Raw genomic sequence first — 13790 nt, forward strand, 5'->3', positions numbered from 1 at the left:
AACCCTAACCCTAACCCTAACCCTAACCCTAACCCTAACCCTAACCCTAACCCTAACCCTAACCCTAACCCTAACCCTAACCCTAACCCTAACCCTAACCCTAACCCTAACCCTAACCCTAACCCTAACCCTAACCCTAACCCTAACCCTAACCCTAACCCTAACCCTAACCCTAACCCTAACCCTAACCCTAACCCTAACCCTAACCCTAACCCTAACCCTAACCCTAACCCTAACCCTAACCCTAACCCTAACCCTAACCCTAACCCTAACCCTAACCCTAACCCTAACCCTAACCCTAACCCTAACCCTAACCCTAACCCTAACCCTAACCCTAACCCTAACCCTAACCCTAACCCTAACCCTAACCCTAACCCTAACCCTAACCCTAACCCTAACCCTAACCCTAACCCTAACCCTAACCCTAACCCTAACCCTAACCCTAACCCTAACCCTAACCCTAACCCTAACCCTAACCCTAACCCTAACCCTAACCCTAACCCTAACCCTAACCCTAACCCTAACCCTAACCCTAACCCTAACCCTAACCCTAACCCTAACCCTAACCCTAACCCTAACCCTAACCCTAACCCTAACCCTAACCCTAACCCTAACCCTAACCCTAACCCTAACCCTAACCCTAACCCTAACCCTAACCCTAACCCTAACCCTAACCCTAACCCTAACCCTAACCCTAACCCTAACCCTAACCCTAACCCTAACCCTAACCCTAACCCTAACCCTAACCCTAACCCTAACCCTAACCCTAACCCTAACCCTAACCCTAACCCTAACCCTAACCCTAACCCTAACCCTAACCCTAACCCTAACCCTAACCCTAACCCTAACCCTAACCCTAACCCCTAACCCCTAACCCTAACCCTAACCCTAACCCTAACCCTAACCCCTAACCCCTAACCCTAACCCTAACCCTAACCCTAACCCGCCACCCCAACACCTTCCATAAGGGGGCACAGTGGGACTTGGAGGTGGGGGCGCCGGTCCTAATAATAGGCGATTCCAATCTGTCCAGGATCCGCCAATACCACCATCCTATGGTCCAAATAGACAGCTTTCCGGGGGCCCAGATCCATCATATGAAAGAGGTTCTGCTTAAACTGGGGCCCTGCCTCACGACCCAGAAGGTGGTACTCTCTCTGGGCCTGAATAACTGCCTGAGGGGGAACAAGCCCTTGACTATGAAAAAGCAGTTCCAACAACTCATGTCAAGGGCCAGGATTGTCTTCCCTCGGGCAGAGATTTGGGTCCCGCTGATCCAGTTCTCCTCGCGCCTCCCGCCGCAGGCCCAAAGGCTGCTGCGGGAGCTGAACCTGTTCATCGGGGAGAATTTCAAAACTCTGACGGGGATCTCGGAGGATCGGTTTGAGACTCACCCAAAGGATCCAGTCCATTGGACGCCAGAGACGGCGGAGGGGATCCTCCATTCCTGGATGGTGCAGTTAAACTGAGGACGGGGGTACCTGCGGATTCAAATCAGCCCCATTCAAATATCTTAAATCTTTCTGCATCTTTGGTTTTAACTCGGGATGAGGAGAGGGTGTTGGAGAGGGGCCTCTTCTTTATACCTACCCCCCAGGTGGTGGACAGGCAGACGCTGCGCAGAGACCTGCACAGGTACCATAGACGTCTCAAGCTCCTGGACCATTTCGGGTACGAGACGGACTTCGCTCGGGACCCCTTTGTGGGCCCCTCGACCTGGGAACCGAAAGGGGATGGGGTAGCAGCACCTATCAAAAAATTAATAAAACAGGATAATCGGGACCTTAAGAGGGTCTGTTGGGCTGGGGAAAAGGAGGAAAACCTATCAATGGGGGAAAGAGAAGCTTTGCAGACATTAAAATCAAACTCAGGGATAGTAATCAAACCAGCAGACAAAGGGTCAAAAATAGTGATCATGGACAGAAATCAATACTTAACGGAGGCGTACAGACAGCTGAATAATGCGGCCCATTACTCACCTTTATCTTGCTCAGTGCAATTGGAGACCCAAACAACAATCCGGGGGATCCTAGAGGGCCTGCATCACAAAAAAATCATAACAGCGAAACAAAAGTATTACCTGATGGGTGAGGATCCTCCACGTCCACGGCAATTTTATCTTCTTCCGAAGATCCACAAAAGCCCGGAGACTTGGACGGTCCCACATAGGATCCCACCTGGCAGACCGATCGTCTCGGACTGCGGGAGTGAATCCTATAGAGTAGCAGAATTCATTGATCACTACATTAACCCTTTGTCACAGCTACATGATAGCTATATCCGGGACACTTATGAGTTTGTGAACAAACTGAAACATATCACAGTGCCACCCGGTGCAATGCTCTTCACAATTGATATCGACGCACTATATACCAACATCGAAACCCAATTGGGCTTGAAAGCAGTGCGCGATATCTTCCTCCAATACCCAGATCCCGCCAGGCCGGACGAGGCCCTTCTCACACTTTTAGAGCTTGGTCTCACCAGAAACGACTTTGAGTTCAATTCGGAATTATTCCTACAGATCCATGGTACCGCAATGGGTAAAAAGTTCGCCCCGGCCTACGCGAACATCTACATGGCGGACTGGGAACGAACAGTCTTCCCCAAATGCGACCACTTACCTCTGTTATATATAAGATATCTGGACGATATCTTCGGGATCTGGAGTCATTCCAAAGCGGCTTTCAGTGGCTTCATCACAGTCTTGAACAACCACCACCCTTCAATAACCGTCAAATATAATCTTCAACCGGAAAAGATTGAGTTCCTGGACACAGAAGTATTCATAAGGAGAGTAAACAGTGGAGAGAGTGGGCTTGGTACGAGGGTGTACTTCAAGCCAACCGACACCCATGCACTTCTACACAGGTCAAGTTACCACCCGAAACACACATACAGGGGAATTGTAAAGTCACAATTGATACGGTACCTTAGGATCTGTACTGTGCCTGAGGATGCCGAGTCGGCAACAAGAATCCTTTTCCGGGCACTCAGGCGGCGGGGCTACGGCAGGACATTCCTCCGGCAAATTAAGGCGGAGGTTCTGCTGGATAGCGCCCGACCCTGGCACGTAGAGGCACGCACCCACCCACACACCAAAACTCTCCACGACACTGCACCTGACCTCCGGCACATTGAAGCGGAGGGTCATACACACACCACCTCTCTCCAGAATACATACAGGGACAGCCGACGCACCGAAGGGGCCACACGACAGAGGGGAGGACCGGACACGAGGGAAAACACTTACCATCTGATCCCCTTGATCACCACGCTCTCCCCGGCCTCCAGGACCCTCAATGTGAAAGCCAGGAGGAACTTTCAAATGGCTCGGGACCAGATGCAGTCGTTGGCCGGGTTCAAGACCATAGCCGCTTTCAGAAGGAATAAGAACCTCAAGGACCTTCTGGTGCACTCTTCCCTGGGCGGAAAAGGAAAAGAAAAGGGCTTTAAGCATGCAGGACTTTTTAAATACACCAAATTCATAGAGAATATACATACCCAGCTGGGGGTCCCAGTCCTGCAGGCTTTCACGCCACACTCCAAGAATGTAGTATATTGTATAAAATGCCAGGTTTGTGCCAAATTATATATTGGCCAAACTAAAAACAGCTTACTGACGAGGCTGAAACAACATCTATATTCACTGAGGAGAAATAAAAAACACACTTACCTGTACGATCATTTCCGACATCACGGGGGAGAAAATCTGGGGATGATGGGGCTGGAGTCGTCCACGGGCTGGTCTGACGGTCAGCGACTGGCGACAGAAAGGAAATGGATTAGGACACTGAAAACAGTGCATCCACACGGCCTGAACCAGACCATCTAAAAAGGAAAAATCACCGGATTAGGAAGAATCATGTTGCATGGGTGCATGTGGGCGTATGTGGACATGTATGTACATGTATGTGCATGTATGTGTGGGTATGTGTGCATGGATACATGTAAACAAATGATAACAAAAAATGTATGTGGGTGTGGGTGTACGTATGTGTATATGTATATGTATATATGTATATATATATATATATATATGTGTGTATGTGTGTATGTATGTATGTGTGTATATATGTGTGCATGTGTGTATGTATGGATGTATGTATGGATGAACACACTTACCTGTACCGACACTCCTGCCATCGTGGGAGGGAGGACCTGGGGAATATGGGGCTGGAGCCGTCCACTGGCTGGTCCGATGGTCAGCGTCCTGGAACCAGATCACCCCTAAATGAGGACACAAAGGGAGAACCAAAATTAAGACAAAGGCTGGATTGTGAGCCCGTGCCTTCCAGCTGCCGAAAGGCAGTGGGAACCTTTTTTCCCCTACACCTAACCCTAACCCTAACCCTAACCCCCCTAACCCTGCCCCGCTGTGACTTGGCCGACAGACCGGTTGTTCTTTTTAGGAAGTTTTCAAATACCCTTTTTTTAAATTTTTAATATTTTTATGGTTTTTACTTACCTGAGGGTTTTTAACTGCTTTCTTAAACTTCTCCCCCCAAGGAAAACCCCACCCAGTGCCAGTGCTTCTCGGGGCCCCCCTCGGAGGGCCCCGTCCTAACCCTAACCCTGATTTTTAACATGTGGTCTGCTCGGTTAAGTTAAATTAGCTTCCCCCAGAAACCTACCTCTAGAGGAGGGGCCTAAGACTGTCATTAATCTCTCACAAAGGTTTAAGTGTACTGAGGCACAATTTTCACTGTTGAGTAAGGGGATGAAGATAGAGAGACAGTGGATAGCCCGCTTGGGCACTGACATAACAGGGGGCCTTAGCGAACGCTGTTGAGGGGAGAGTGAAAAGCAGGAAGGAGAATGCAATGGGGGCCCCCCCGCTGTTTACGGCAGTGGGGGCCCCAACCTTATCTCTTAACCTAACTCTAACCCTATTAATCCTGTTGGGGAAATTCTTCTCTGTATGGTTGGTCCTTGACAAGGTTAAGCAGGGTCAAACACTGACCTCGCTGCTCCACGGGCGCCTTCACGGGCGCCCGCGGAGCAGCGAGGGGTTCAGTGTCTTGCTCACGGACACTTCGACATCTGCGCTGTGGGGGGACCGGGGATCGAACCGGGTGCCTCTCGGTTACGGAGCGACCGCTCATCCCCCTGAGCTAGAGTCGCCCCTACATTTGTTTCAAGGTTTTCAAGAGTCACTGAAGATTATTGTAATTTGAATGAGCTCTAATGTGTTTTTCCATCAACACAGTGCAATAGAAAAAGATTAAATTTACAATAGATATCAAATAGAGTGCACAGACAAACAAAGCAGTATTGTAAACAAGTGTACTTGGTGTGTTAAAGTGTAATGTTAGTGTATTTAAACACAAAGTATTGTCACAATATTAATAACAAAACAAGCGGTTTTCCGTTGGAGCGTTACAAACATGCTTCATCTCACTGTCAATAACAACACATTTAATATTCTCTACAGGGTCAGAGGCCGTACTGATTCATCCTGAGACGTTGTCTGCAGAGCGGCTCGACTGCACAGATGGAAGTTCTCCATGTGGTTGTGTGATGTCATATGAGGGTCATTAATGGTTATTATAGTGCCACATACTCAATAACAGTTCAACAGACTGGAAATACACTGCTGGCTGGCTTCAGACCTCTGGTCTCTTCTGTAAACAAGTGAATCCACTGATCAGGACAAACAAACATGGCAGAATCTTCAGACTAAGACATTCATTGACGTATCAGAGGCTTTCTTCAGGATGACCTGTTTGAAGGATCAATAGACACCGGATGCATTTAATGGTTGAACACTTCAGCCAAGCAGAAAGCTTTATCCATGTAAACCTATAAAACTTTCTCCTTTCTGACTTGTATTGTCTCTTAAGCACAGAAACAAACATCCAAGGGGAACTACTGAAAAACAAAGTGAAGAGAAGTTTTATCTCCAGTTTAAAGGAGAGTAGAAGACAAAGTCAGACATGAAGAGACAATGAGTTTGGGTCCATCGCTGTATCCTCGCTCTCTAATGCTCGTTGGTTGCACTTTGACCAGTCAGCAGCAAACAGGGTCAACATCCAGATGGATGGAAGTCTAATCAGACAACATGTTTAAAGAACACTGCAAAACAGGAATTTTAAGAAAGTAAAAAAGCCTTGTATCAAGAAAATAAGTCTTATTTTTAGCCCAAAAACAATAGTAATCTTGTCAAGCATTTTTTGATTAGAAAAATTATCTCATTTTAAGAAAGTATACCTTACTTTTTCTTTAGAAGATATACCAGCTAATTTTGAGATAGAATGAACCAGAAACAGAGTATAAAAAGGTTTTACAATTGTCAAGTTCTGTCTGCTGTTTGGCGCATTTCCCCACTTGAAAGGGATTGACCCATCTACTCGGATTTCTAACTGGATTCCACTCCAATGAAAAAACAAGTTTTCTCTGTTTTATCTCCTTTTATTTTTGAGATTGAGTTCATGAAGTCATTAATTTCCATTTCACTGAAAAAAGCTCCCTTTTAGCAAAGCTCCCTTCAGCAACTAAGGGTGAAAAACCTTAAATAAAACAGAAAAAAAAACACATTTCAGAAAGCACCCTTTCCGTATGAAATCAAACACCCGTGCCATCAACCACCCGTGCCATATCTAACATACACTGCCCGGCCAAAAAAAAAAAAAAAAAAGGCGCCACCAAAAAAAGGTTACACATTAATATTTGGTTGGACCGCCTTTAGCTTTGGTTACTGCACACGTTTTTTTCCATCCAGTGTTGCACTATTTCTCACCAAGATGTTCTTGTGTTGATGATGGTGGAGTCTGACCGCTGCAAAGCGTCTCCAGCACATCCCAAAGATTCTCAATGGGGTTAAGGTCTGGACTCCATGTGTGAACATGATGTCTCATGCTCCCTGAAGCACTCTCGATGGAATAACCTGGTCGTTGCTGAACCTAGACCTGAGCAACTGCAGCAACCACATATCATAGCAATGCCCCCACAGGCTGGTACAGTAGGCAGTGATAGTTAAATGCAGGTGGACACTTTTTTTTTTGGCCAGACAGTGTATTAAGATGACAGCAGACTGGTTTATACAACACAATACTAATAACCAAGCTGAAAGAAAACTGCATGGCCCATAAACAAAACAAAAAATGGCCAAAAGGATAAGACCCTTGCCTCAATTGCATCCTAAAACACTAAACATGTGAACATATACTGCAGCATCGGCAACTGAGTGATATTCTATTGTTCTTCTGTGACATACATGAGACAATAGATCAGTGGTTAAGATATCTGTCCTTCAATCAGAAGATCAAAGGTTCAAATCCTGGTTAGGACAGTCCTTTTTGTTGGAATTTGGCTTAATTTAAGATTTTCTGTCTAGTTTAAAAGTCTCATTTTAGTCTTTCAGAGCCAAGAATTTTGGGCTTATTTTAAGAAATCTTGTAAAAGCAAAAAAATCTTACCCCATTGGCAGATTTTATTTGCTTGATATAGGATGATTTGATTGAATATAAGATGTTTTTGCTTCTTTCTAGAAGGGCTGTTTTTGCTGTGAAGCTCTGCATTGAGAGAAGCATCAGCACTCTTCATGCTCTGCATTTCAAAAGGGAGGTCATGTGCAGGCTGCTTTGAGAAACTATTGGGATTTAGTGTGAGAGGGAATATTAAGTATGGATATTTTATTCAACTTGTTTATGTTCCTTTTCTCAATACGCATAAATGGTTCTGATTCTGAAGCGCTAGCTGTTGAAGTGGTGGCCACTAGAGGGTGCACATGCACTGTGTTACCAGTGAACACAGCTTTACTGAAGAAGATTATTACAGTGTACACACAGGTTATTAGTTACACCGAGCTAAACGCAGTCCAACCCAACAGTATGTTGTATTGGTAGGGTTACAACATATTTTCCCCCACCTGTCCTGTGTGTGTATGTATATATATATATATATATATATATATATATATATATATATATATATATATATATATATATATATATATATATACATACCTAGCTGCATCTGGATTTTAAGATATGGAAAATAAATTTAACTCTCATTTTAGATCAACTTGGCAAGTGTGCCTCAGAACATTAGATTCAATTAATTCAAGATACACTTGAATATAAGCTAGTAGCTTTATGAGATTTTCCTCTTTTTTGAATGATTTATATTATTTTCAGTATTCATGTAAATCAGTGCAGATTTTCTCTTGTCTATGGCTGGATCTCTGGGCTTCTCTTTTGTCTTTTCTCCATGTTTGTGTTGGGTTAGTGTTGGCTTTTCTGCTCAGGGAGGGGTTCCTCAAGTCTTATTGGCTCATGCCTCTTCTCTGAGTCTCTGAGTCAGTCATGAAAGGAGAGGCTTGAGCACTGTGACGTCGCCCCCCTCCACCCATTGACTCGTCCTCTCTCTGCCTCTTTCATCTCCTCCTCTCGCTCTGTGACTGACGGTGGATGGCTGGTCATGTGATTTTATAATACCCGGGGATTTTGTGCCAGGCATGTTCGGTAGTCTCCCTTCCTCCCACCAGCCGCTTGCTCTCCTCCCTGGAGGATCTATTGTTAGCTGAGAGACATCTAACATGGCTCTGACTGAGGGCTGATGGGGTGTTGGAACACTGACTGTCTCACACTCATCAACACACACACGTTGGAATACATGTGCAGAGACGGCAGCTGGGACATAGCAGCATTTGTACATGTGGCTGGTAAGTGACATGCTTGGTGTGTATGTGTGTGTTTATTTGGGTTGCTGTTGAGCTTGTGTGATTTAATCAGCTCCAAAGGTTACCGTACTGTGTCTGAACATTTCTACAGAGAAAAATATGTGTATTCAAATATAAACATAAAGCGTCAATCTAGACGGGAACAAATCCATGGGTTCAGTTCCACCCTCCTTTCAGTCTGCTTTCACAATGAATTTGCAAACACTTATTCAATTATTGGTTAAATAATTACCAATATGCTGAATGAAATGTATGCATTACTAGTGGATTTGTATGTAGTGCACCTGGATTTGTTTTTTCAGGGTTTTCGCCTGTGTGCTGAAAGCCTCATGTCTGTATTAGCATCAGGACAGATGAGACTCCATCATGAGCACAAGCACAGTAGTGAAGACACGCAAGGTGTTCACCAGCGAGGAGCAGCAGCTGGTCACATGCAGTTTGTGCTCAGTGTCCCCATGGCAACCACAATCTGGACTAAAGTTATGCTTTGACCGACATTGGCATCCATTCAGAAAAGAACATAGACAAGGACAGCATGTGCATCAATGTAGGACGGTCTAAAATGGGCAAATTATTCAAACCATCGGCAATATATCTGCGTTGGCCGAGGACCAATCAAAGGTGAGCAGGCAGACGCAGTACAGCCGTTTGGCCAACAGGAGCGCTGCAGCGTGCACATAGCAGCTTCTTCGTTGATCAAAGTTACACTTAAAGAAGCATAACTCGGGTTGAGTGTTGGTACAGAAACATCCACAGATGAAAATAGACTCTCTGTGGGTGTGTCTGCTGTGCTGAGCGCCACATGGCAGGCCTCAGCTAATCCCAATTCCACTCCAATCCTCCCAGGAGAGCTGATCAGGAGAAAAGCAGGATGAGGAGGCTTTGATGCCTTCAACCTAACTCCCCAGTGTCACCAGTGTGTGGACGTGCATACTGTGCATGTCCTGACAATTTCTACGTCTGACCAAACAAATCAAGGAAATCACCTATAGTGGAGGATTCATACTCTCTAACGCTATATCTGCTTCAAGCGAATATTGTATTGCAAGATTTATTATTTTGACAAGAAATGTTACTAAATATAACTATGTCAACAATTTATTAGTCCACTCATGTTTTCTCATTATGTCAATAAAATCCTAAACATAATGCATGTTTCAATATACAAAACTTAATTATTAGGGTTGCCACAAAGTGCAAGCCAAAAATTGTCTGTAGATCAAGATCTCGTCTGGTTATACAACTTATTATAATCATATTGTAATTCAGTGAAATGTGTAGATTCCAAAAATATTTAGAGAAGCAGCAACTAGGATACACAAGGCTACTATGTGTGTACTCGTGTGTCAGAGAACAAGTCAGCAACAGCACAGGGAAGACAGTGAAGCCTTTTTTTGTGCCTGTTTGCAGTGTCAATAGGTCTACAGACCCCTCAGCCCTGATTATATAACCATGCTTCATGGGGATGGCGGAAGTCTAATCCACTGCAGCAGCTACAAGTCCATCCCTGTTGAACGCCAGGACAGCTGCCAGAGAGCCAATCTGCTGCTAAATCTTCATTCTTTAAGTCCCGTAGATGGAAAATGGCTGTTGATGCAGTGAGAGTTTCTGAAAGTCTTTTATTTTCACAAAGATTTGGTACAAGCAGTGAAAGTATAGGTCACGCCGAGTTAAAGAAAATAAATAAATAATAATAATAACAACATTTACTGTCAGCAACTGGAATTCATTGCTGACAGTAAATGACTTATCCAAATGCCCTCAATTACAGTTAACAATGGAAACCCATGCTGAAAAAATCCTTCCAGAATGAGATTTCACTGACATATCATGAATATAAACAGTATCCAAATCAATAAACACAATATCAATATTAATAGATCCATTGATTATACCTTTGAATCTTTTTTGCCATCGTCTCCTTTGCAGGGAGAAAAGCTGCAAACATATTTTGACTATACAAACCAGGGGTGACCAAACTTTTTTCACTGAGGGCCACTAACTATACGACAGTCTGGGCCACTCACGAGAGGTGAAGTGTATCGCAAAATTAATCAAATGAGGTCCATTCAAGTATAATTGATAATAAAGATATGCCTGTTCTTCAGATAATCATCACACTGCATCTCCATCAGTTCTACTGACTCTCTTCACTTCTTCTGCATCATGAAGGGAGTCGAGAACAGCTGGATTTCTTTCGCAGTGCAGAAAGATCTTGGAAGTACTGACTGAGTTCTGTCAAAAGATGTGATGACAGACACATATTTTCTCATTTTAGCAGAAAGGTTGACCTCTGGAAAAGCTGCTCTGATGTCAGACAGCGAGGGGAATTGTGTTGTGTCTCAGAGACGGAGCTTCACACAGCATGCTTTCATGTGTGTGTGAGGTTGTGCTACTACCTGCTTGTTGCCTTGCACGCTCTTGTTCAGTGTGAGATGATGATAAGATGAACTTGAGGCCAGAGGCCTGTCTCAGGAAGCCGGGTTAACATACCCGGAGTTTCCCTCAGTTATCCACATTTTTCCAAGACAATGATTGGCCAGTCGGCGTCTTATGTCCCTGCTGAGATCTTATCCGGGAACTTAACCTGCTCCGGAGCAGCTTAGGCGTTCAGCGTAAGTTACTGGGGAAACATACCCCGCTAACAAGTGAACCAGCTTCGTGAGACAGAAAACTCAGAGTTAATCCAGAAGTTACCTCGCTAAGTGGAAATCCAGCTTCGTGAGACAGGCCCCTGGTCTGCAAACCGAAGAGGGTGACTCAGCTCATGAGGAGGTCCTTCTCTTTCAAAAACTGGTCAACTTCTGACCTCAGGGAATAAAAAGGCTGCTGCGCTGAGCAGCGACTTCAGAATTAGAGAGGAGGTCATGTCTTCAGCTTCACTTTAACTTATCTGAGAAGTCTTTGTGCTCTGAGTGATGAGTGCGCAATAGAGATGATGTCCAGTCCCCAAAAGAGATGATGTCCAGTCCCCAAAAGAGATGATGTCCAGGCCCCCATAGAGATGATGTCCAGTCCCCAAAAGAGATGATGTCCAGTCCCCAAAAGAGATGATGTCCAGGCCCCCGTAGAGATGATGTCCAGTCCCCAAAAGAGATGATGTCCAGGTCCCCATAGAGATGATGTCCAGTCCCCAAAAGAGATGATGTCCAGGCCCCCATAGAGATGATGTCCAGGCCCCCATAGAGATGATGTCCAGGCCCCCATAGAGATGATGTCCAGTCCCCAATAGAGATGAAGTCCAGGACCCAAAAGAGATGATGTCTAGTCCCCAAAAGAGATGATGTCCAGTCCCCAAAAGAGATGATGTCCAGTCCCCAATAGAGATGATGTCCAGGCCCCCATAGAGATGATGTCTAGTCCCCAATAGAGATGATGTCCAGGACCCAATAGAGATGATGTCCAGGCCCCAATAGAGATGATGTCCAGTCCACAATAGAGATGATGTCCAGGACCCAATAGAGATGATGTCCAGTCCCCAAAAGAGATGATGTCCAGGACCCAATAGAGATGATGTCCAGGCCCCCATAGAGATGATGTCCAGTCCCCAATAGAGATGATGTCCAGGCCCCCATAGAGATGATGTCCAGTCCCCAATAGAGATGATGTCCAGGACCCAATAGAGATGATGTCCAGGCCCCCATAGAGATGATGTCCAGTCCCCAATAGAGATGATGTCCAGGACCCAATAGAGATGATGTCCAGGCCCCAATAGAGATGATGTCCAGTCCACAATAGAGATGATGTCCAGGACCCAATAGAGATGATGTCCAGTCCCCAAAAGAAATGATGTCCAGGACCCAATAGAGATGATGTCCAGGACCCAATAGAGATGATGTCCAGGCCCCCATAGAGATGATGTCCAGTCCCCAATAGAGATGAGGTCCAGTCCACAATAGAGATGATGTCCAGGACCCAATTGAGATGAGGTCCAGGACCCAATAGAGATGAGGTCCAGTCCACAATAGAGATGATGTCCAGTCCCCAATAGAGATGAGGTCCAGTCCACAATAGAGATGATGTCCAGGACCCAATTGAGATGAGGTCCAGGACCCAATTGAGATGAGGTCCAGTCCACAATTGAGATGAGGTCCAGTCCACAATTGAGATGAGGTCCAGTCCACAATAGAGATGAGGTCCAGGCCCCAAAGGAGATGATGTCCAGGCCCCAATAGAGATGAGGTCCAGTCTTCAATAGAGATGGTCACATGACATCTATTGCTTCTGTCCATCCGGGGAGAGTGATCCTCCTGTGTTGCTTTCCTGAAGGGTTTTCTTCTTTTTCCCTTTGCGAAGTTTTTTTTTAATTTGTTGGGAGGAGTTCCTGATCCGATGTGAGGTCTCGGGACAGGGATGTGATGTGTACAGATTGTAAAGGCACATTTTAATTTGTGATTTTGTGCTATATAAAATAAACTGAATTGAATCATTTATCAAAAAAGTGACTATTTGATCCTGAGAACACACACACAAAGACACACACACACACAGGGGAAAAAAGCAGTCCTTCTGAGCTCTGACAGTAGCTGAGCTTTTGTGGTACCTGGACAAGAGAAACAGAGGTGGACCGTAAAAAGGGATGGAGAGAAAAGACCATGATAGAGATAGAGCATATATCAAGACTGAGGGAACTGAATAAGCTGAGTGTTGCACTTCTCAGCCAGAAGGCAGTGTGTGTATATGTATGAGAGAGAAAGAGAGGAGGGGATAAAGAGAGAGGAGAGGGAGGGTGAGACAGGTGGGGAAACAAGCAGAGAGAGAGGCATGCAGTCTGAAGGAGAGAGAAGAGGACAGCGGTGTGTTTCTACCTTCTCTCCTCCATCTATCCGGCGGCTCTCCACCTCTCTGTTCATCTCTCCATCCATCCCGTCTCCTGCACTCTTGGTACATGACTGATTCAGGGGAGGATGTTGAAGTTCCGTGTGGACAGGAGAGTCGGGTAGGTGGTGGGAGAAGGGAGGAAGTGACACACAGGGCTCGAGTAAGAGGAGGAAGAAGAGGAGAGGAGGAGGGGAGTTGATGGAGGAGTGGACAGCCAGGCGCTTGGAGGTCAGAGATGTCTGCAATGCAGTGCCAGCAGGAAACGCAGGGAAACCATAAGCCCTGC

General features: G+C 45.4%; 1 protein-coding gene and 1 long non-coding RNA gene across 6 annotated transcripts in view; one reads left to right on the forward strand and one right to left on the reverse strand.

The window, feature by feature from the left end:
* Positions 1–2086: 2086 nt before the first annotated feature.
* On the reverse strand, positions 2087–3034 carry LOC137801701 (uncharacterized). Its single transcript, XR_011079903.1, has 3 exons — positions 2933–3034; positions 2625–2770; positions 2087–2214 (listed from the first exon to the last, which is right to left on the reverse strand). It is a non-coding gene; the product is annotated as an uncharacterized lncRNA (long non-coding RNA).
* A 5342-nt stretch (positions 3035–8376) lies between these two features.
* plekha6 (pleckstrin homology domain containing, family A member 6) overlaps positions 8377–13790 on the forward strand; it is a 65974-nt gene continuing 60560 nt past the window's right edge. For 4 of the 5 annotated variants that reach the window (XM_068598968.1, XM_068598969.1, XM_068598972.1 and 1 more), the window contains exon 1: positions 13580–13622. In XM_068598968.1, the coding sequence (XP_068455069.1) occupies positions 13591–13622 (32 nt within the window). In that variant the 5' untranslated portion in view covers positions 13580–13590. Of the gene's footprint in view, positions 8666–13579; positions 13623–13790 lie in introns of those variants that run through there. The other variant, XM_068598971.1, reaches the window with a different exon arrangement.

The sequence above is a fragment of the Clinocottus analis genome, unplaced genomic scaffold (assembly GCF_023055335.1).
Source record: "Clinocottus analis isolate CAN_PGR_092001 unplaced genomic scaffold, fCliAna1.0.p SCAF_42, whole genome shotgun sequence".
NCBI classification, from domain to species: Eukaryota; Metazoa; Chordata; class Actinopteri; order Perciformes; family Cottidae; genus Clinocottus; species Clinocottus analis.